General features: G+C 31.4%; 2 protein-coding genes across 5 annotated transcripts in view; one reads left to right on the top strand and one right to left on the bottom strand.

The window, feature by feature from the left end:
• The window catches only part of LOC143190510 (uncharacterized), an 84,679-nt gene extending 64,035 nt beyond the window's left edge, over positions 1–20,644 (bottom strand). The window contains exons 1-3 of one of the 2 annotated variants that reach the window (XM_076394837.1): positions 20,525–20,644; positions 14,412–14,792; positions 2,983–3,178 (exon numbers count right to left, since the gene is read on the bottom strand). In XM_076394837.1, the coding sequence (XP_076250952.1) occupies positions 2,983–3,178; positions 14,412–14,707 (492 nt within the window). In that variant the 5' untranslated portion in view covers positions 14,708–14,792; positions 20,525–20,644. Of the gene's footprint in view, positions 1–2,982; positions 3,179–14,411; positions 14,793–15,313; positions 15,395–20,524 lie in introns of those variants that run through there. The other variant, XM_076394839.1, reaches the window with a different exon arrangement.
• Positions 20,092–21,797, top strand: part of Dl (dorsal) — a 74,378-nt gene continuing 72,672 nt past the window's right edge. Inside the window, exons 1-2 of one of the 3 annotated variants that reach the window (XM_076394836.1) lie at positions 20,129–20,513; positions 20,665–20,756. In XM_076394836.1, the coding sequence (XP_076250951.1) occupies positions 20,738–20,756 (19 nt within the window). In that variant the 5' untranslated portion in view covers positions 20,129–20,513; positions 20,665–20,737. Of the gene's footprint in view, positions 20,514–20,664; positions 20,757–21,797 lie in introns of all 3 variants that reach the window. The other 2 variants (XM_076394834.1, XM_076394835.1) reach the window with 2 other exon arrangements.

Genomic DNA, 21,797 nt, shown 5'->3' with positions numbered 1-21,797 from the left:
TGGCAATTTTTCTGAATGAATGTTTTTTATTAAGTGAAAAAATGACAAAATACATATAAAGCACATAATCTATGAAATTTACTCATTTATCTCAAATTGGGCAAATGAGCCTTAATGACTGTCTTTCCTATCATGCCTTATTTTAAACGAAGCCGCTTTATATAAAAGATTAACAAATATCAAATAACTTTAAGAGATTATTTTATTTCATTTATTTTAGATATTATTTTCCGACATTTAATTAAAAATTGGCGACGTGAGTTTTGTGATTATTTTAGCTAGTCCACCAGAAGCACATATTCAAGTAGGTGGCGAGATGAGACCAAGCGGTGCAGGTTTTTCGTAAAAATTAATCAGCTGTAACTAGTTGTGCTTATATAAATCGAATCAAATATTAGTACGGATACTACCATGGAATGTCAACCATTCAATGACTGATTCATTCTGGAATCTGAATTCATAACCCGGTCAAAATCATGTTATATATTTAAGCAACATTTCATAAATGAATGAATAATCCAAGGAGAATTAAAGCCAAATTTTTTGAGGCAATTTGGACCAAAGAGTTGTGGTTATTCAACTAATACCGCAGATATAAATGCAATGCGATAAACATGGTTATAATAAAATGACAAAAATGAAAAGGAGGAAGAAATTATAAAATACAACATAAAAAGGAAATAACTACTGTTTTTAAACCGAGATGCATAAAATTAAAGTATTAAAATGTTAATGACATTATTTGTTCTGATGATTTGTTAATAGAAATTGTACGAACATTTTATTCTCTTTATATTGATATGTGAATTAAAATTAAGATATCCAAGTGAGATAACGTTACACCATAGCAAAAAAATACCGAAATATAAAGATTGTATTTACTTGCAGCGACAAAAGTTCTTAAACTCCTAAAAAATTACAAGAAAAAGAATGAAACAAACTCAATTTTATTGAGGATATAATAATAATTATAAACATGTACTATAATATTACAAACTATTAAATCAAGTTTAGATTAAAATAGTACAACGTTAATCTTCACTTTTACACAGAAATCATAAATAACCCAAATAACACCATAACTCTGGAACTATTCCAATATATATATGTTTACAATAATGTCGCCAACATTTTTCAATTACTGTTGATAATTACCAAGAATGACTTGAATTATATATATATATATATATATATATATATATATATATATATATATATATATATATATATATACGATATAGTACACGATGAAGTATGTAACTACCACGATAGAGGTCTACTAGACATAAAAAGTAACGTTCATCCTAAATTAGTAATTTATTTCATAATACTCGAAAAACTCCAAATCGTTTCGTATCTTAATTTGCGAATACTAATTAAACAAGTATAATAGGTCATTGATCAATAATAAGATATTTGAGATAAAACGTAACTTAATCAAGATGAAAAGGAGTTCTACATAGATTTCTTAGTTGAAAATTCTGAGATATTGATCAAAAAAATTATTGTCGTCTTCTTCTTCTGATCATCTTCCTTCAATAAACAAGTCAAGCAAATCACTTATATTCGGACGAAATCCGTAGTTATGTTTTACTTTTTTAGTTTTGCCAATGAAGCAACAGGTCCTAAATAATTATTATAAAAACCAAATATAATGTACTGAAATAGACGCTTAATAACAGTTGTTTTTATGGAATAGATTGATAGAAGAAATATATGGTTTGTACGTCAAAGAGGGGGACGTCAAATGACATAAACTGAAATCATAGAAATAATCCAAAAGATAAAGATGAATTGTTGACCGCATTTACTTTGTATTAAACTATTGATATTATTTTTTAAACCGTAAATACACAAGAATAAGGTGAGGTTATTATTATAAAGCCTTCATATTATAATGTTGATGTTAATTAGTTACAATAAAATAACGAAAAAACGAACGTAAAAGGCAATATATTTCTAAAATTCTTCATTCATAAATATTTAAAACACTCATTCTTCTTTAATTAATAAAAAATATCTAGATAGTTTGAATCCAATATTATAATTAAATTTTATTCTTAATTTTTTAAAGCATAAAAAATATCAATCAAGAAATTAAAATTAATTAGTATAACATAATTAAATCAAATTAATAGCACTCAAAAATATACAATTATGACCCAGATTAAGCTATTAAAAGATTAATTGGTTTGGCACGTGTTGATAGTAGCACATAATCAGCTTATGTTAAAAAATAAAGGTAAATTAATAAGTAAATAAAAATCTGTTATAACAAGACAAATAAGCTTCAATGGAATTATTAACTTAGATCTGGTAAAAAACTAAAATTTGGTATTCTAATTTGGTAACTAATTTAATTTAACGTATGGATCAATTAATCTTCAATCAATTTGTTTCTGCCTATATTCAATTTCTCGGGTATAAAATGCAATAACACTAACAAAAGAAAACAGGAACTATAACTTTTGAAATATATACATTTATATATGTGGATAAATTATGTCCATCTATGTGTAGTAAACATGTAAAAATAAATACAAATATAGAATTGGCCAGTCTATTTATGACTCTTGGTTCGCCTTTTGTATTTCGGGATTTGACAAAAACCATAAATTTTAACAAATATTTTTTGCTTTTTTTGACTTTATATAGGTACAACTAACGTTCTTAAAAGCCCCATGTTAAATAAAATCGCGATTTTACAGTAGGCTTGTAGACTACAATAATATACTATTTCGTATATACGATAACAAAAAAATTATATATTACTGAAATATTTTGCCACGAATTATAATATTAAGCTAAAGTAATATTATAACTAAAATAAAGTGAACTGAAATTTAAATTTACAAATATATTTGTACCGTTAAATTTCAAATTACCGATGTTAACTGAAATAATTAATAAGAATACTCAAAACAAATCTTATATATAAATAAATACGTATTCTTAAAAAATATTAAATAAATAATGATGTACCTGTTGCTCACGATTATTTAAGGACTCTTCCAACGCGTTCTTGGATAAACGACATCGTCTCCAAGCCAACAAGATCAGTCTTCGGAAAAGAGCGCAAGTAAACTGTTCGTTGCGACATTTCTTTTGAATGGAAGTTTTGTCTAGGCATCGTGGTGTGGCATATATTTCAAATGAATCATTGGGAGTTCGAACAATTCTGTAAGGGAAAACATTATAACTTGTTTTATTTAAAAAGTAATACATGCTATTTTGGTCAAAAAGAATGAAAAGTAAGAATGTAATTTGTCCATTTCAACTTGATGCATGCATATATACCGATAATCATGATTCATTGACCTGACACATGTTCAGTTGTTCAGAAAGCGATATGTCTGTCGAGTATGGTGGATGAGGCAAAACTTATATTCTGTTTAAGCTGCATCTTAACCAACTTCTATTGCTGGTCAGTAGTTACTATTACTTTTGACCTCTTACCAACAATAGATTTTCGCAATAATACGTCGTTCAATTTATTCAGTTTAAGTCGGTATACATGTATGTATATATTACTGCGGAATTGTTTTATTCATTTTTGACAGTTTCTAATACACTGCAAGGTATATGTTGATTTCCTACAAACGTACAACATATATGCCTACCCTTGAGAGTACGAGCTATGTCTTCATTCAATAAATCTTAAAACTTTTTGTTTTCAAACATGTTAAATGAAATGAAACTTAAATGAAACTATTTTTGTTGTTGTCAGCAATTTTCAGCGTACTATGCTTAACATTTGTATACACTGAATTCAATAGTATTAAACGGAATTTTAAATATAATAGAGATTATTTTAGAATATAATAGTTGTTTACATTTTTACCAATATGTTAGATATCGCTAAATAAAACAAATTCAAGCATCTAGTAAATTGGATATAATTAGAATTTTTTTCAACAAACAAAAACTAAATATAGTAATAACTAAAAATTATTTCCATAATAATTCTAGAATTAATTATATATTCTTCAGGACATGTTTTCCCTATCAAATGCAGATGTTTCAGGATATATTAGTTAACAAATATCTCCGCTTTTGGCGCATGCGCACTATGCTGCATAAAAAAACCATACAAAAGAATAAACTATATGATCTTCCTTTTCTAACAAAATCTAGAATATTTAGATTTTGTGTTATATTAATAATTTTATAGGAATAATAATTAGTTATGTTATTATTAGGGTTCAGCATACATTGGTTTTAAAATATGGAGGAACAAGGGTAAGTGCCGAATGTAAGGTTAAATTTTTAAAAGTTATAAAATCCAAACAGCATCAATTTTATTTATTGTTGGAATGTTAGCTGCAAAATTTATAATACATCATTTTCAAAGGCATCGAATAGGTGCCAGTCAACATATGCCAAAATTTAATGATAACAAGAACAGAGAAGAAAATTATCCTTGTTGTCTTGGAGTCAATTTATTAATGAGGATTGTCCATCAAGAATAATAGCAAAAATTGTAGTAACTGGTAATAATTAGACATTTATTTTAAACATGATATCTAGACATAGTATATGGTAGCTATTTGTTGAGAGTGAGAGTCAAATAATGTGAAATTTAGAGAATCAGGGAAGATCGAAGACGAAATAATTACATTTGCTAACAAAAGTAGATCTGGATCAAATAAACAAAACATAAAACTATTAACGCCACCCTAATCATCTAATAATAAACAAGGATAAAATAATGCATTATTGTATAAGAAAATAGGTAAATAAATTGTAAAAATAATGATGTATTGACTTAAAATTAAATAAAATATATTTTACCTTAAAAGTAAGATCATCCAATCGTTTTAGGCTAGTAAATGTACAATATGTTAATCGAAACCTCGAGGTAGTCAATTCATTAATGGGGTTTGTTGATCAAGAACACTACCAAAAACTGATGTAGGGACCGTAGTTGATCATATTTGGAGATTTTTAGGACAATTTCACTGCTTACATATATAGTGCTGGCTTTTTCGTTTGGTTTTAACTATATTGGCTCGATTTCATCTAAACGATTTTGGTCTTGTTTATGATAATGTTTATGTATTTAGTTGGAGTTCATGTTAATTGTTCATATATGTAAATTAATTTAAATATGGTGTTTTTACAAAAATAGAAAGTCATATAGTAATTATATATTTATTATTTCTTTTCATGCAGTAACATTTTAAATAAAATGTGTTATTTCAAAAAAAATTAATGTTTACCTCTCTTTATATATAGTTTCAACATTAAATCAATTATTTATGAAATTTGTATATATGTATATTTAAAGAATAAATTATATAAAAAAGGAGTAAGTAAATGAAAGATAAATCCGGAGATATTTGTTAAGTAATATATCCTAGATGTTTCCAATTATTTTTCACGTTTATTCATGAATAACTTATTTTTGAATAACATAATTTTAACATGAATCACTGTAAACTATTTTGCTTAAATACTTTAAAATGATTCCATAAAGCCCATAATTTGAACTATTTTTTAGACTTAATATATTATAATATAATCTATTCTTCGTCAACAATTATGAAGCAGTGCCAAAAATGATTCCTTGAAAATGATTTTCTTATGAATCGAAAATATTAGACTCAAACTAATATAAACGAAAGAATATTTTCTTGCTTGATTTTCACTTGCTTGAAGAACACTTTTCAGAAGAAAAAGGCTTCATAGATTTAGATTGTGCAAAAATTTATGCGAATTAAGAAACCGATTAATTCAAAATATTTAGAAAATCTAAACAAAACTATAAGAATCACCAACACCCACACTGAAATCTTGACTGGATCCCAATACAACGCAAATAGTGACGCAAGTCCGTTTAAGATTGAGCTCGCTGCAATTGAAATTGGCCCACCTGTTACTTTCATTCGACGCTGTCGTCAAACAAATCCTTAACCCACAATGGCATGTTATAAAATAACTATTAGGCAATATTTGATTATACACTGTCCTATTATCGATCTATATAATATGTAAACTTAAAATAAAAAATTCCATACAAACTAACCAAATGTAATCACTATATACAAGAATTAACGTAATTATTACGTAGTATTTAACTGTAAAAAATACCTTTGAACTACAGATGAAATAAGTAATAATATAGAAAGTTAGTCTCCTTGATAGTTTTTGCGTAGTGTATATTGTGAATATTTGATGTTTGGGGATTCTTCGAATAGTAACAGCAAACGTATTAAATTTCATAGGGTCATTTCGTATATCCATTTACCTCTGACATGCTATTGAATTAGTTTGGTAATTAAAACTTGTCTTTCCGGCATTATAATTATTTTCTTTAAGATTTTTTAAGGTTTTTTCATGATGAACATATTGTCTCCATTGTGGTTGAAAAAAAAATGATTAACAATTCATATGAGTTGGTAAAATGTAGTGCAACAATGTGTAGTGTGCAACAAGGTGTAAAATAAGCCTGTATGTTTATGTTCTTATTAGTGCAGCACCACCAAAATATCAACATATATATAATAGCTTATTTGTTGTTGACATGATAGATAGATAACAACAAATATGCATTCACCACCACAAGTAACGCTATTTTAGGGGAAAATATGTTTTGAGGTGATCCGTTTATTTCAATTTAAGTAACAAAAATCTATATATAATCTATCTGTAGGATAGACTATATTGGTGACAGTTATTGTTGCGCCAACTTCATTATGGAACGAATTCCTTGACTCCACCCTCGCAAATTTAGCAGTAAACAATAACTGCTTAAGATGTATTCGCTCAACACTGCCTATGATAGATCATCTATCAACAACATAACTTTTAAGAGGGATAAGAACAGTATATTTCTATTTGGTGCTGGTGATTATTTGATGAATGCAAAGAGGGCCAGAAAAGTAGAAAAAAATTGGAAACATTAATGAAGATATAAAAAAAATACTTTTGAAGATAAACATCATTAAGAGTGATTCAGAGTCAATAAAATTCTATTACGTATGAACGAAACTTCAGAAATGAAATACTATTTCCCCGTCTATTTCTATTTCAGATATAGTTTTTCCATTGTAGAGTAATTTTTAATCACTAAAAAACTTGGTTTTGCATATAACTAAATGTAGAAATACTTTGCTACCATTCCAAAAAAAGCCTCCAATAAATTTTGTTAAAACTATTTTCTTCGAATGGTAACACTAAATATTGGCTAACAACAAAACCTTTCAATATATAGCGTTATTTTACTGACGTGATATATTTTTTTCTTTTTTTATTCTGGAATTTTCAACCTCTTTTGATAATAAGCTTATATTTCGGGTTTTTAAACAAATCTATTATTGATATGCATTAACTGCCTATAAAATTATATGGTAGAAGAATAACTTAACTTGAAAGAACTTGTCATAGGTGGTTCAGAAACCTTAAAAACAGTGGAATTAATATCGAAGGCAAGAAATAGCGAAAATCCAAAACTGTAAAAAGACCCAAAATTTGAAATTAAATCTGAAATAACCTATCATAGGAGATCAGTAACAGCTCAATTGAAAAGTTCCCGACCTGGCACATAGATGGCGCTACTAGAATTAAATCCATTTTTTAGTTAGCGCTAACCCTTAAAAGTTGCGTGTATAAATTTGACAGCTGTCGGATCATTAGTTTGTGAATTATAGCGTTTTGAATGAACCAACTTTTGTTATTGTGAAAAAAATGGATAAAAAGGAATTTCGCATATTGATAAAATATTGCTTTTTGAAGGGAAAAAATACCGTTGAAGGAAAAACTTGGCTTGATACCGAGTTTCCGGACACTCTCCCAGGAAAATCAACTATTAAGGATTGATATGCTAAGTTTAGACGTCGTGAAATGAGCACCGAAGACGGTGAACGTAGTGAACGCCGAAAAGAGGTTGTTACCGTCGAAAACATCGTCGTATATCGAGTACATCGACACAGAAGTCTTGCTGTGAATATGTTGGAGTGGACCAGGTCTAGTATATTATAACCCGCTAAAGCTAAAAGAAAATATTACTGGAGCTCTTTAACGACGTCAAATGAAAAACATTAGCTATGACAACACATAATCCCACATTGTAAAAGTTGTGATGGGTGAAATTCTAATCTTACTCGCCAGACATAGTGCCTCCTGATTACCACGTATACAGATTGATGCAGCATATTTTGGCACACGATTTCGAAATGATGAAGAATATCGAAAATGAATCCAAAGTTGTGAAAAATATGGAAGAAGTTGTAGAACATGATGGAAAATATTTTCAACGTGAAAAATATATTAGAATATATGCAATAATCTGATATTATACTGTTAGAAATGTCGGAAAAAGAATTAGCTAGTGATGGATAATATTTGTCGACTAAAACATAAAGTCCCGTTATTTCATTATACACACAACAATTAAAATACTAATAATAAAAAGAGTATTACTAAATTTGCTAATATTATAGCACATTAAAACCTTATATAGAAAACCATGTAGCGAACTGTAAATATATTGACCGGTTACTGTTAAGCGTAGTTTCAAAAGCCCTTCTTCTTGTAGTTGGCATGTTGATATTTGCATTGACGTCAACGGTGTACCAGTTAGGTCCAACTGGTTGCGAATAATCGACAGCCAGTGGTGAATAAAAAATAAGATTTTATGTCGTGTTTCATTTACTGATACATACAAAGTGTCTGTAGTAGTAAATATAATTAGGAATACAACGATTCTATAAAAATATATATATTTAAAATTTAATTATTAATATAGTCTCAATAGTATTTTATATTTATTTATAATAGTATAAATATTGTATATATTAGTATTGTATTAATGTGTAATAGTATATATATTCATTTTCAAACTCGTAAATAAAGCATTTTCATTATCATTATAACATCATTTTCAATCTATATAATAATCAACGAAATATTTTTTTTTTTATATTTTAAAATGTCCTTTTTACCAACGAGGGTTTATCTGGACTTGATCACTGGCGAGTGACCAACTTAGAAATCATCCCAGAAGACATCCGGTCTTACTCAGCTTGGTTACTGGCGTAACTGGGATCATTTTCCTTGTCGGATTTTGCACTCTTGCCTAAGGACAATCAAAAATTTTAAAGAATCACAAATATAAATTTACAACCATGTCCCAGCAGGATTCGAACCCGCAACAAACGCAACAGTACACCAACCAAGCCGACAAGAAATTAAATTTAGGTATATATAATTATATAATATATAATTTTTTAGTACACGAAATAAATAGGTCGAAGTAATTGATTTTTCCATGTTATACGAAGCTAATTTATTCATATAAATTTCAAACATTAATCAGTCATATATTATAAATCTTGCATCATATAACTATGCAAAATCAAATCACTTAGCTGGTAAAATCGTTATTAATATTTCTAGTGTGGTATTATTGTAAAATTAGTGTAGAACTTATTGAAACTGAGAATTCTGAACTTGAAATTGATCCAAATGATTTCCAGAAGTCTTATTTTTTCATCTTTTTTTTTCAGTTAGTTTTATATCTTTATGATTATGAATACCCCATTCTTTTAAGTCATTAAATATGTTTGTAATGATTTATTTTGGCTGTTTTTTAGTATGAGAATGACTTAATCGCTTAAAACTTCATGCTAACTTGATTCATTTTTCAGTATGTGTTACTTGAATGTGTGAACAAAAAATGTTTTCAGTATATTGAAAATATCTGAATTTGTACGGAGCAAATCGTATTCCGGGAAGTGTTACATTTTACTTCAATTTGAAGGATCGGATACTGTGTGAAGCTTATGGCAAACATGCTCCATCGATTTCAACATATAAATATTGATTTCGAAGTTTTAAATGTGGTGATTTTGACACCGAAGATAAATAACATTCTGGACATCCGAAAAAATACGAAGACGATGATTTGAATATGATGATCTATTTAAAACACAAGAAAAATATGCAGGATTGTTGGGAGTAACGTTTCCAATTGCTTGAGGAACATGGAAATGCAAAAAAACGTCGATTGGACGACACTACTCGGTGAAACCATGAATAGGGATCGCTGTGGATTACAGCAATGACACAACAATGTTATTCTTCAGCATGACAACGCTCATCTACATTGAAAACATCCGAGCTCAAACAATACGAAAATAATAATATAATTTTGTTATATATACATAAAATTAAATTAGCAACAAAACAAATCTAAATTAACATAACTATTTGGATTCGGCACCAACATCAAAGTGATTAGTTGATAGTAGTTGAAATAATATTGTAAATAGATAAATAGGTTTAGGTAAAATATAACAAGTCAATTGAAAAGTCCCCGGCCTGATACATAGATGGCACTACTAGAATTAAATCCATATGTTTTTAGTTAGCCCTAACCCTTAGAAGATGCGTGTATAAATTGAACAGCTGTCGGATCATTAGTTTGTGAATTATAGCATTTTGAGTGAAGCAAGTTTTGTTATTGTGAAAAAAACTGGAAAAAAGGAATTTCGCGTAATGATAAAATATTGCTTTTTACAGCTGAAGCAAAAACTTGGTTTGATGCCGAGTTTCTGGATACTGTCTCAGGAAAATCAACCATCAAGGATTGATACGCTAAGTTTAGACGTGGTGAAATGAGCACCGAAGACGGTGAACGCAGTGGACGCCCAAAAGAGGTTGTTATCGACGAAAACATTAAAAAAAATCCACAAAATTATTTTGAATAACCGTAAATTGAAATTGGATGAAATAGCAGACACTCTAAAGATATCAACTGAACGTGTACTCACTTTTGCTCACTTTTGACTAAAACCAACGACCAGTTGATGATTCGGAGCAGTAGTTGAAGATGATCAAGCGTAATAAAACCGAGTTATTGGGTCGATATATGACAATACATGAAACATGGCTCCATCATTTCATTTCGAAGTCCAATACAGTCATCCGATGGCGTCTGTATTTTGGGATGCGCATGGAATCATTTTCATTGACTACCTTGAAATAGGAAGGACCATCAACAGTGACTATTACATAGCGTTATTGGACCGTTTGAAGGACGAAATCGCCGAAAAAAAGTGCTGCTTCACCAAGACAATGCACCGTGTCACAAGTCAGTGGAAACGATGGCAAAAATCTATGAATGGGGCTTTTAATTGCTTCCTCATCCGCCGTATTCTCCAGATCTGGCTCCCAACGACTATTTCCTCTTCTCAGATCTCAAAAGAATGCTCGCTGGGTAGAAATTTTCGTCAAATCGCTCAAGATCACCGAAACTGAGGCCTATTATGAAGCAAAGTACAAATCGTACTAAAAAAATAGCATCGGAAAGTTGAAGGGTCGCTATAATCAGTGTATCACCCTTGAACGGAATTATGTTGAATAAAAAAAAACTAATTTTGCCAACAAAATGTGTTTTACTATGGTAGGCCGGGGACTTTTCGATTGACCTGTTATAAGTTAGATTATTTTTTTAATTTTTAGATAGTTCCTTATTTCGGTTTATAGTCGGTTTATAAGTCGTTTTTTTTGTTAAAAATATTGTATTACTATTGATGCATGTAGCTTTAATGAAAACTACTGCTACAGCATCACAGTACAATTGAAACAAATGATCACAAGAATCGTTTAGACTAAAATTAACATGTACTTAACAATTAAAAATGTTAAAGCGAATGATTACCACGAAACGTTTTTTATATTTCTTATAATATTCTGAAAATCATTGCGTAATTAATTCCCTTACTAATTTCTGAAAACCGTATGTAATAAATAATGTATTGACTATATTCGGCGTATTCTAACAAAAGGCATGTTTATGTTCTGTACATAAATAAATTACGCCGATAAGGTGATTCAAGGTTATGTTTGTACAGAGTGAAAAATTGTGCAACTATTAACCTGTGTCAAGTTGGGTAAAAAAGCGTTTGCTATGATACACCGAACCGTGTACCTAAATGATAAGAATATGTGAGGGGAAACATGTTTTGAGATATACGCGGGATAGCGCTACTACCAATTTTATCGATAACATAAAATGAATATATGTTACAAATGCGATTTAAATTGTTTGTATTAGATATGCTTGTTGATTTATTATGCGTAATAGCAGAATTTTATTGTTCAATTTATAATAAACAATATGCAAGGAAAATTATGTTGTTTTCTCAAATGACTGCTGATGATTTATCCTTCCCGTCTTTTTAATTATTCTATATAATTTATATTATTTTACATTGCCTGATGTAATTTTTATATGTTTAATTTCATGTGAACATCATAATATTTCATCAGTATAATTTTTTCATTCAACATTACCTATACATATATAAAACATGCATATATTATAAATCATATAATGAGCATAATGAATTTTACGTGCAGCTAGTCACATGTTACTAACCAGTGTTTATGACTGACTAATTTTAATTGGTCAATAGTTCCAATTGTGAATAACGTTATTCATCTAATTATGTATGAATCGATAATCGATTTTTGTTATTCTTTTTGTGGCAACAGATTAATTTTAATATATTTCAAAGAAATTATATTCATTTTCGAATTATTCTCAGATTGGTCATAAATTGACTACTGGCTAAAACCAGAAATAGTGGGCGATAGACATATTAGCTTTTATCAGTTAATATGATCTTGGATTTACTTGATAATTATTTATTTCTATTGGCATACGACAAGTGGGAAATGTTTTCTTTCGCTTTGTTTCAATATGACATAGTTTTATCCATGGTGATTATTTATTATATATATCTCTTATATATATATCTATTATATTTTGTATAAGGATACACAGAATTATTAAATAATATGCCTCTGTATGCCTTCAATCGGCTCAGTATGTGGTAATTTTAAAATCAAAAAGAGAAAAGGAGTCAGATCATGTACGATGTACGATGCTTGATAAAAATAATATGTTGAGCATTTGCGGTTCCGATTTTTTCAGCTAAAAACATGTCATGTAGGCGATAACGGTTATAGTCAGTAAAATAATGACAAATTTAAATCACAAATGAAACAAATTAATAGTACCATGCATTTTTTACAAGTAACTGTAGTTGTTTCAATGGAAAAAAACTACTTTATTCAAAAATATTTAGCTATAAATCTATTTTTGTCTTTGGTAGTATAAATAATACTGGCCAAAAAACCATTAACATTAAAGTTCTTGTCCAAAGTATGTTCTTTAAAATGTTTAAAATTTGCAATAAATCATGTGAATTGCTATAATGACCTGAGGAAAAAATTAGGCCAGATTAACGAAATGATTGATTCCGATTCGTAGTAACATATTATTATGTGAAAATCGCAGCCGAAGCCCGAAAAGGCTTCGAATTTGCAAAGCTCGCATTTCCACAATTGTTTGGTGGGATTAGGCAGAAATCGTTCATCATAAGCTGATTGAACCTCATTAAACCATTAATTCAACTTCTTACCGTTAACAACAATGCGACTGAAGCACGCGATTAAAAAAATAACAAAAAGTTTTGTTTTCTGTTTTCATTTTCTGGCAGAAGATTTAAAGTAACGAAATTATAGTTTCATTAGAAAAGTGGCAAGAGATCATCAATAATATCTCTTAGGGAACATTAAAAAACCCAAAATTGATGTTTTTTTTCCAATTAATTATAATCGGTTCTGTAAATTGCTATTAATTACATTAGCTATTCCTAGGTAGGTCCAGTTGGTATTCGGTAAACTTCGGCAGTTTCCGCATGATGTTGCAAAGTTGCCATTTGCAAGCATGATTACGGGAGCTAGAATCCAATGAACTACTGCGGTCATTTTTGTTTTGAACCTGATACTAATGAGAGTTCTAATGTTACTTGATTGTTAATCTCTGGTATTTTATATCATTATATTATTTTTATTATTTTATTTTACTTACTATCATATTATACTTATATTTTATTTAACTTTATATTAAGTTAGCTTAAGTATTGTATTGTTTTGAAAGCAAGGTTAAGAATTTTGTTGTTTATAGCTTATTTCTTGTTCTACCGTACGTATTTCGATTATAAATAGCATTGTTAAAAGAGTTTTTGTAGCAGTTCAAAAGTTTAGCTAAATGTGACATGATGTCCTTTATGTAAACATACCTCAACATTATCACGGCACGTTGATCATTAGAGTCATTTCATAAAATTAAAATAGAACAAGACCTTTGAAGTTTGAAGATTTTGTAATTATTATGTATATTATTAGTAATATTTTAGCAATTAAAACTCATTAAACTAAAATCTGTTGAAGCATTCTTGCACCCTTTAATAAATAAAAATTTTAAAAACACATACCTTATGTGGGTTACAAGAAATAAGATAATTTGTACTGTTAAGATAGTTATGACCAATACAATGTTTTACTACCAGTTTACCCATCAGTTTTAATGAGATATACAGTCAAAAACAATATTCTACCTTTTTCTGGATCGGTTTGTTGTCGGGGTAATCTCAGCGACAGACGCCGACTTCTGCAGGCACTTCTTGTGACTTGTCGGTGTCGAAACAGGACGAGCTGGGGTGGACATGTCGTTGAGAGCGCTCTCCAACTTCACGCGCACGGTAGGATCGTTAGGCGTTCTGGCGTTAAACTTTCTGGCTGACGGAACGGGCGGACGTTTGCGAGCGGACAAGTTCTGTCGGATACCATCACCGTCTCCATGTCCGCGAGGAGTCACGCATTCCTTCTCGGGTTGGGCGATGAACGAGGACATTTTCTTTACAGGTTCGAAATCGAAATTTCCGGGATGGTTTTAACTCAATTTGACAGATATGAGATGACATGTACAGGTGATGAAGCTGTAACAATGGACATAGGAAATATTGACGTTTTTTGTGTCAATTTTCAGTCAATTAATTATTTGAATTGTTTTTTTTACTTTAGGACCACAGATAAAATAGAGATTTGACTGTGTTGGTAATTTTGTGAATATATTTTTCGATGTCCAGTGTCTAGATGTCCTTAAAATTATTACTTGTTTGAGCCTATGTTACTATACTAAGAGCCACGAAGGCATTTGTTTGGTCCATTCCCTTGCTATGGTGCATTTGTTTTTAACCGGTTTTAAAAAAGCAGGAGGTTCAATATTCGCCGATTTCTCCGTCAATTGCGTGCTGATTTTCAGAATTATCGTTCTATTCGAAATAGTGTACTTTCGAGGTCCCATTGGAATCAAATCAGGATATGTTGGGGGAAAATAGAGGGAAATGCTCAAATTTCAAAGATACGTACAATTTTATTTCGATTCCCGACAGGAACAATAACATTTTGTTGTTGTTTAGTCATATTTGTTTGTGTTTAGTCATATTTGTCAAAATACCTAGGCTAAGTAGCGGACACCGGGGCCTGAAGTGTTCCTTATTTTCAATAATTGTTTTTTTATTCCTATTTTTCCTCATATGGGCTGCACCTTTACTTGGCCTACCTATTGTAATATTAAATAAAATAACTGCGCAATTTATTGAGTAAATATCCAACACTAAAAAGAGAAAAATAAAATATTTTTAACAAAAAAAATTGAACCGACTTAAAAAATAAATAAAGAAGTCACTAATAATTATAAAACAATCAAACTTAATAACTTTCTACTTTAGGTCTACAGATACAACCTATAAATTGGTTTTTATTTCCTTTGAGACTATTGGGGAATACCTGGTGGAGTCCCAGCGATGAATGAAAGCGTACATTATATTATTACAAAATTATTGCTATTATTCTCACAGTTTTTTTTTTTTTGAACAGATGTGTTGATTTTTTTAGACAAGCTTTAACAGACTCATATATCATCATAATCTTATTTAATAAGAAAAAAGTGTATATTATGTTCGATATTATTTAATATTATTTGTTATTTATGTACATATTTTCCTATTTTTTTAACAGTTTGATTTAAAAAATATTGGACTATGATTTCAATATTTATTATACGATAGTAATTTTTGACAGCGTTACATGCTGGACATTTTTGCGAATGTTTTGGCAAGCTCCATTTTAATGGTTATAATAAGTTGAGAAAAACTCAGCTAAATATACCAGTGCAAACAAATTATAGAATTCGACTATTGATAAAAGAGCACCAGCAGAGATTATTACTTATCGACTGCTGCTAGACCAATCATGGTTGTGATTCGGTTAAATCCAACTTTCATGAATATCCTTTATTCACAATCTATAATGCCGATTTGGTATTTCTGCTGCGATACCTGAAACTTAGAATATGGTATATCCTAAGGCATATATTTTCATGCTGGTTTGTAAATTTATGTTTCGATTTAATATTCGACAAGATTGGATCTAGTCTACGTAAAATCTTGGTTGTAGATTTTATTGATATTTCATGTTTTTTTCTCCGAGTTTGACTTATATCGCAAAATCGTCATGTAATCTGTCTTTTTCTCGAGACATCATTGCACATGTAGCATGTCGAATTTTACATCATGGAATAATGGACTATAAAATATCCAGAAATATAATCCCAGATATTGTACACGGGCAGGGTGCTAGCACCGCCAACTATGAAACGATAACGAATATGTGGCAACCCCGATACGTTTATTTGGGAGCTTCAATCATTCAGTCACTGATCATAGTTTAGTTCAGACGTACCACCATCGACTGCCGAAGCGTCGTCTACAGGTAAACCCAGAGCCGCTTCCTTCTATCTATTTATATTTTCCACATTTAATTTTATATCGTTAATAAGTAACGGTCACGCCATGTAAACAACCCATGGTATATTTTACGTTATCTTTTTTTGATACAAAATTTTCAATAATAAAATTATTGATATAATAACTAATAATATAATACGATTATTTTTCCATTTTACTTTTGTTCCTTCAACATTACATTCTTTCAAATATTTCTTCCTCATTACAGTTTATTTTAGTGCTGGGACACTGAACCTTAAAATTCATTTCATTATTTCCATTTAATTTTTAAAAAAATATCCAAATTTTTTTTACAATCTTTTGGATTCTTAGAGCTTTTAACATCAATATCACTGTTACTTTCTAATCATCAGCATTTAGACTAAAGCTTTCTTTCAGCCCTATGTTTAAATCATAATATATTCCTTTGATCGCAATCTGAGTCATATTGGCAGACATTCTGATTAGGAAGGCTTTGGGCAGCTTCGCTCGAATACCGTCGTTATTTGTTTTCTTTCGTTTATCGTAACATATGTGGCTACGGATTAGTCGCAGAGCACCACCAGAAGTTAGGTACCAGTTGAAGTCATCGTGGACCCGTTATGTCTTCGCCGCAGTACCACAATTGTCAACGTCTCGTCGTCGAAGAAAATAAACTACCACGACAAATATATTGAATTAGTATTGTTAGCCAAATTACCGGAGACGTTTTAACCTATGATAATGGCGGTCGAATGTTTAGAAATTATCATTACGACAGACTCTATTACCAACACAACAAACCATTAGACATCGAACTAGATGCCAACAGTCGGACAATTGGAATGCAGGTAAAAACTTAAAACTCAAGACAAATACTTCATACGTATATAGACTCTGGTGTAGGTGTACACCTAACTACCAATAAAAAGAGTTTGAAAAATGTTAAGACCCTGTAGAATTGAAAAAAATGATGGTCAACAAAATAACAAACACGTTTCTATGATCCGTTCCGGGGATACAAAGGTAACGACTGTTATTGTTAAACAAATAAATTTATTGTCAAAACATGTCATTTTGGACAACAGATTTGAGTCAAACAACAGTCTACAAGTACAAAAATTTGAATGCTGATGAATAGTTAATGCAATAAGTACAATAAGTTTGGCATCATCATTTTAGACATCTTAACAATGCTTACATAAATTGGATGAAGAATGGGATCGTCAACGTTTTAATTATTCAGGTATTATCAATGTAGGACGACAGAATTGTCAAGTACTTTGCAAAGGTAAGCAGTCTGAAAAATAATTTAAAGATAAGGGACACAGGACGGCATTAAAAAGACTTGTAATGTATGGTGATATTAAAACACTGAAGACATGCAATCGTGGCGTTTTCAATATGGGAACACCGAAGATAGACTTCGATATATATTCCGAAATTCACAAATTAATCTAACGACTAACCACTTGAAACTAAAGTTAAGATTTAATTAACTTAACTGTCTATTATTTTAAGCTTATATGTTATGTCTAAGTTATTTAACCGTTTACAAACATACTTAATTTTAAAAGACGAACGAAAAAATTACACAACATATAAGGTAACAAATATAATTTAATTATCAAGATGTAAAAACGTAAACATCGACTTATCTTTAAAATTACTCAATAATATATCTTGCAGAGCACTAAAAATACCTTCATTGTTTCCTCATCGAATCTCTTCCATGTGTAAAAAACATCATGGAAACCCCCTTCTCAATTAATTCAATAAAAACAATGAAAGCATGTGTGTAGGATATCCATGTATACTTTTATGGCTATATTATTTTAACTTTTCATATTGTCCTTAATTTATTATGATTAACATAAAATCTTCTTTATTTAAAGTAGAGTAGGTACTGAAAAATTAAAATTGTGTTATATATAACACACGTCCTGTATTTTTTATTTCATTTACTTATACTTCAACACTCGTAGCGTCAGTATACCTATGGAACTCAATTGGTTTGCTTTGGTAAATATTATATAAATCTTTATGAGTCAATAAATCTAGCTTTTCAAATTGCCATTACTTAACTCAGCTCATGTTTCATCAAATGTAGCATCCATTGTAATTTGGAACATTTGGACGTAATCAATTCCTGATCGATTATGTTCAAATTTAGAAGTACTAATGTCTTTACCAAAATATGAACCCCCAACCTCTAAAATCTTCAAGCGAGCCAAACTTCAATGTTTTACGTTTATTTTTAATGCTGTGAATTGACTATATGATCAACGAACTGTGGTCTTAATGAGATATACTCACATAACATTGAAAAGGCAATTGAAAAGTCCCCGGCCTACCATAGTAAAACACATTTTTCTAGAAAATCCTACTTTTTAATACCATTTTTGTAGTACGATTTGTCCTTTACTTCAAAATAGGCCTCAGTTTTGGCGATCACCTTTTCACTCGACGAAAATTTATTCCCAGCGAGCATTATTTTGATATCTGAGAACAGGAAATAGTCGCTGGGGGACAGATCTGGAGAATACGGTGGATGAGAAAGCAATTCGAAGCCCAATTCATGGATTTTTGCCATCGTTTCACTGACTTGTGACACGGTGCATTGTCTTGGTGAAGCAGCACTTTCTTTTTATTCAAATGCGGCCGTTTTTCGGCGATTTGGTCCTTCAAATGGTCCAATAACGCTATGTAATAGTCGCTGTTGATGGTCCTTCCTTTTTCAAGGTAGTCAATAAAAATTATTCCTTGCACATTCCAAAATACAGACGCCATAATCTTGCCAGCCCAGTGTTGCGTTTTCCCACGCTTTTCACAGAGCTTTCTCATACCCAAATATTCGTGAATGATATGATGTACACGTTCAGTTGATACGCCATAACCTTGCCAGCCGACTGTTGCATTTTCGCACGCTTTGGAGCGGGTTCATCGTGTGCAGCACCCGAATGACTGTCGATTGGACTTCGGAACGAAATGATAGATGTTTCATTCATTGTCACATATCAACGCAAAAACTCGGATTTAGTACGCTTGATCATCTTCAAACACTGCTTCGAAACATCAACTCGTCATTGTTTTTGGTCAAAACGGAAATTGTGCGGCACCTATTTTGCACAGAGCTTTCTCATACCCAAATATTTGTAAATGATATGTACACTTTCAGTTAATATCTCTAGAGTGTCTGTTATTTCATTCAATTTCAATTTACGGTCATTCAAAATCATTTTGTGGATTTTTTTAATGTTTTCGTCGGTAACAACCTCTTTTGGGCGTCCACTGACATAAAGGCCAAACAATCCTGTCGTTATCAATATGGGGAGACCGAATACACCTTCCCGCCAATCCAACCAGTTCTACGTAATCCTCTACGTTCTACGTCGGTTTTTCAACGCTTCTGAGAACGAATCGCGCGCCTATTCTGAACCGAGTGCCAGCGCCATCCGTCGGTAACCGCGGACAATCGGCGGCAGCGTCCAGCCGAACGACTATTTATCGCTCGGGTATCGCGACTCGCAGTATAAAGACAACAGCAGGACGAGTTAGTCGGTACGCGCAATCTCGAAATATTTTGCTGCGAATTCCGAGAACCGTCCACGGACGATCCGGTTCGCCATCCGATTCTTAAAATAAAACCGTGCCCGAGTTTCGTGCTACTTTTGATCGGGCCGATTCAGTCAGTTGTCGTGCGCGCCCCAAAACGCAGTGTCCATCTCCCCGTGCGCATCCACCGTTTCTGCGGGAAAACTTTCGAAAAGTCCGGAAAGTGCGAATCTGTGCGGAAAGTTTGGTGGTGTAGCGTTCGTGACCTTGACAAGGTTTTCCACAGTTATTCTAAGCGTTTTCGATTGGATTTTTCTTAGTATGCTGTACAGCAAGGTGAGCCTTACCAGTCCCCTCGTCATCAATGTGATAACATAAGTGTCCGAATCATTTTTCGCATCACCGATAACAACCACCACCACCACAACAACAACAACGACAACATAACCATCTCTTTTTAATTCTCTGTTCTCTGTTGCGTCTCAAGGACCCGACGTGGTGAAACGCGATAGAACTACATATCATTCCGTCAGGCGGACGAGAACGTTTTAAAAATAATCATGGACGAGAGCGAAATAGGTGTGTAATTAGTTTTGCTGTGTAATGTTGGTTTGTTTTTCAACTAGGGATCGGACGACCGAACGAATGGTTCGAGCATGCATGCCCACTGTTTGCGTTTTGGTTTTGCATCTGCTACTTTTTGGTTTGTCTCTGATGGTAGGCCTCGTGTCATAGATCTGTAGGTAGTTTGTGTGTATCTGTTTCTTTGTTTGGCGCCTTTATCTTTCGACGTCGGACGTTGTGTTGCCTCTTGTCGCAGCCAAAGTCCGACGTACGAGACGTAGATGTTTACGACTTTCCTAGCCGGATTTAACGGTACCACTAATAACCATATTTCTTAATCCACCACGTGCTGTTCTAGATATAAACAAGCGAATTCCGAATATTTCCTCATGCTCTACAGTATCTAAACTTTCAATATTTTTTAAATCAAACTAGAAGCGTAATTATATATTTCTTTGAAATCGTCAACAACACAACACATTCCGAGACTCGCTAAGATTGTAAAACTGATTACAATAATCGGTAACATAGAGTTATTTCAAAATAAAAAATAATTCTACCTAAACCGGAAGTTTTCAACATTTTTTCGATAATTTAACATTTAATTCAATTAATAGAAATGTTGAGATAAGCCGCCTTATATGATTAAGTTATCTCCAGATATCAATATTAGTAAATAAGTATAACAGAAATTATTTAGTAATTTCAATTTTACGAACATTCACAATATTTTTTTTTGTCAGCTTCGATGGCGCAGTGGTAACGGCGACAGAATGGTCCACCTACTGTTGCAATAGTCGCGGGTTCGAATGCTGCTGGGGCATGGTCGTAAATTTATGGTTGTCATTGTTTAATATTTGTGATTGTCCTAGGCAAGAGTGTAAAATCCGACAAGGAAAATGATCCCAGTCACGCCAGTAACCAGGCTGGATAAAACCGGATGTCTTCTGGGATGATTTTTAAGTTGGTCACTCGATAATCGGTAGGCTTAATACCGAAGACCGTGGTTCCACGTTAAATTGAAAGTCCAGTCGAGATAAATCCATAGTTGGTAAA

Source organism: Rhynchophorus ferrugineus, unplaced genomic scaffold, assembly GCF_030347505.1.
Source record: "Rhynchophorus ferrugineus isolate W39M unplaced genomic scaffold, kcgeb_rfMv2 rfM2, whole genome shotgun sequence".
In the NCBI taxonomy this organism is placed as follows: domain Eukaryota; kingdom Metazoa; phylum Arthropoda; class Insecta; order Coleoptera; family Curculionidae; genus Rhynchophorus; species Rhynchophorus ferrugineus.
This window is presented reverse-complemented; position numbering and strand designations above follow the sequence as displayed.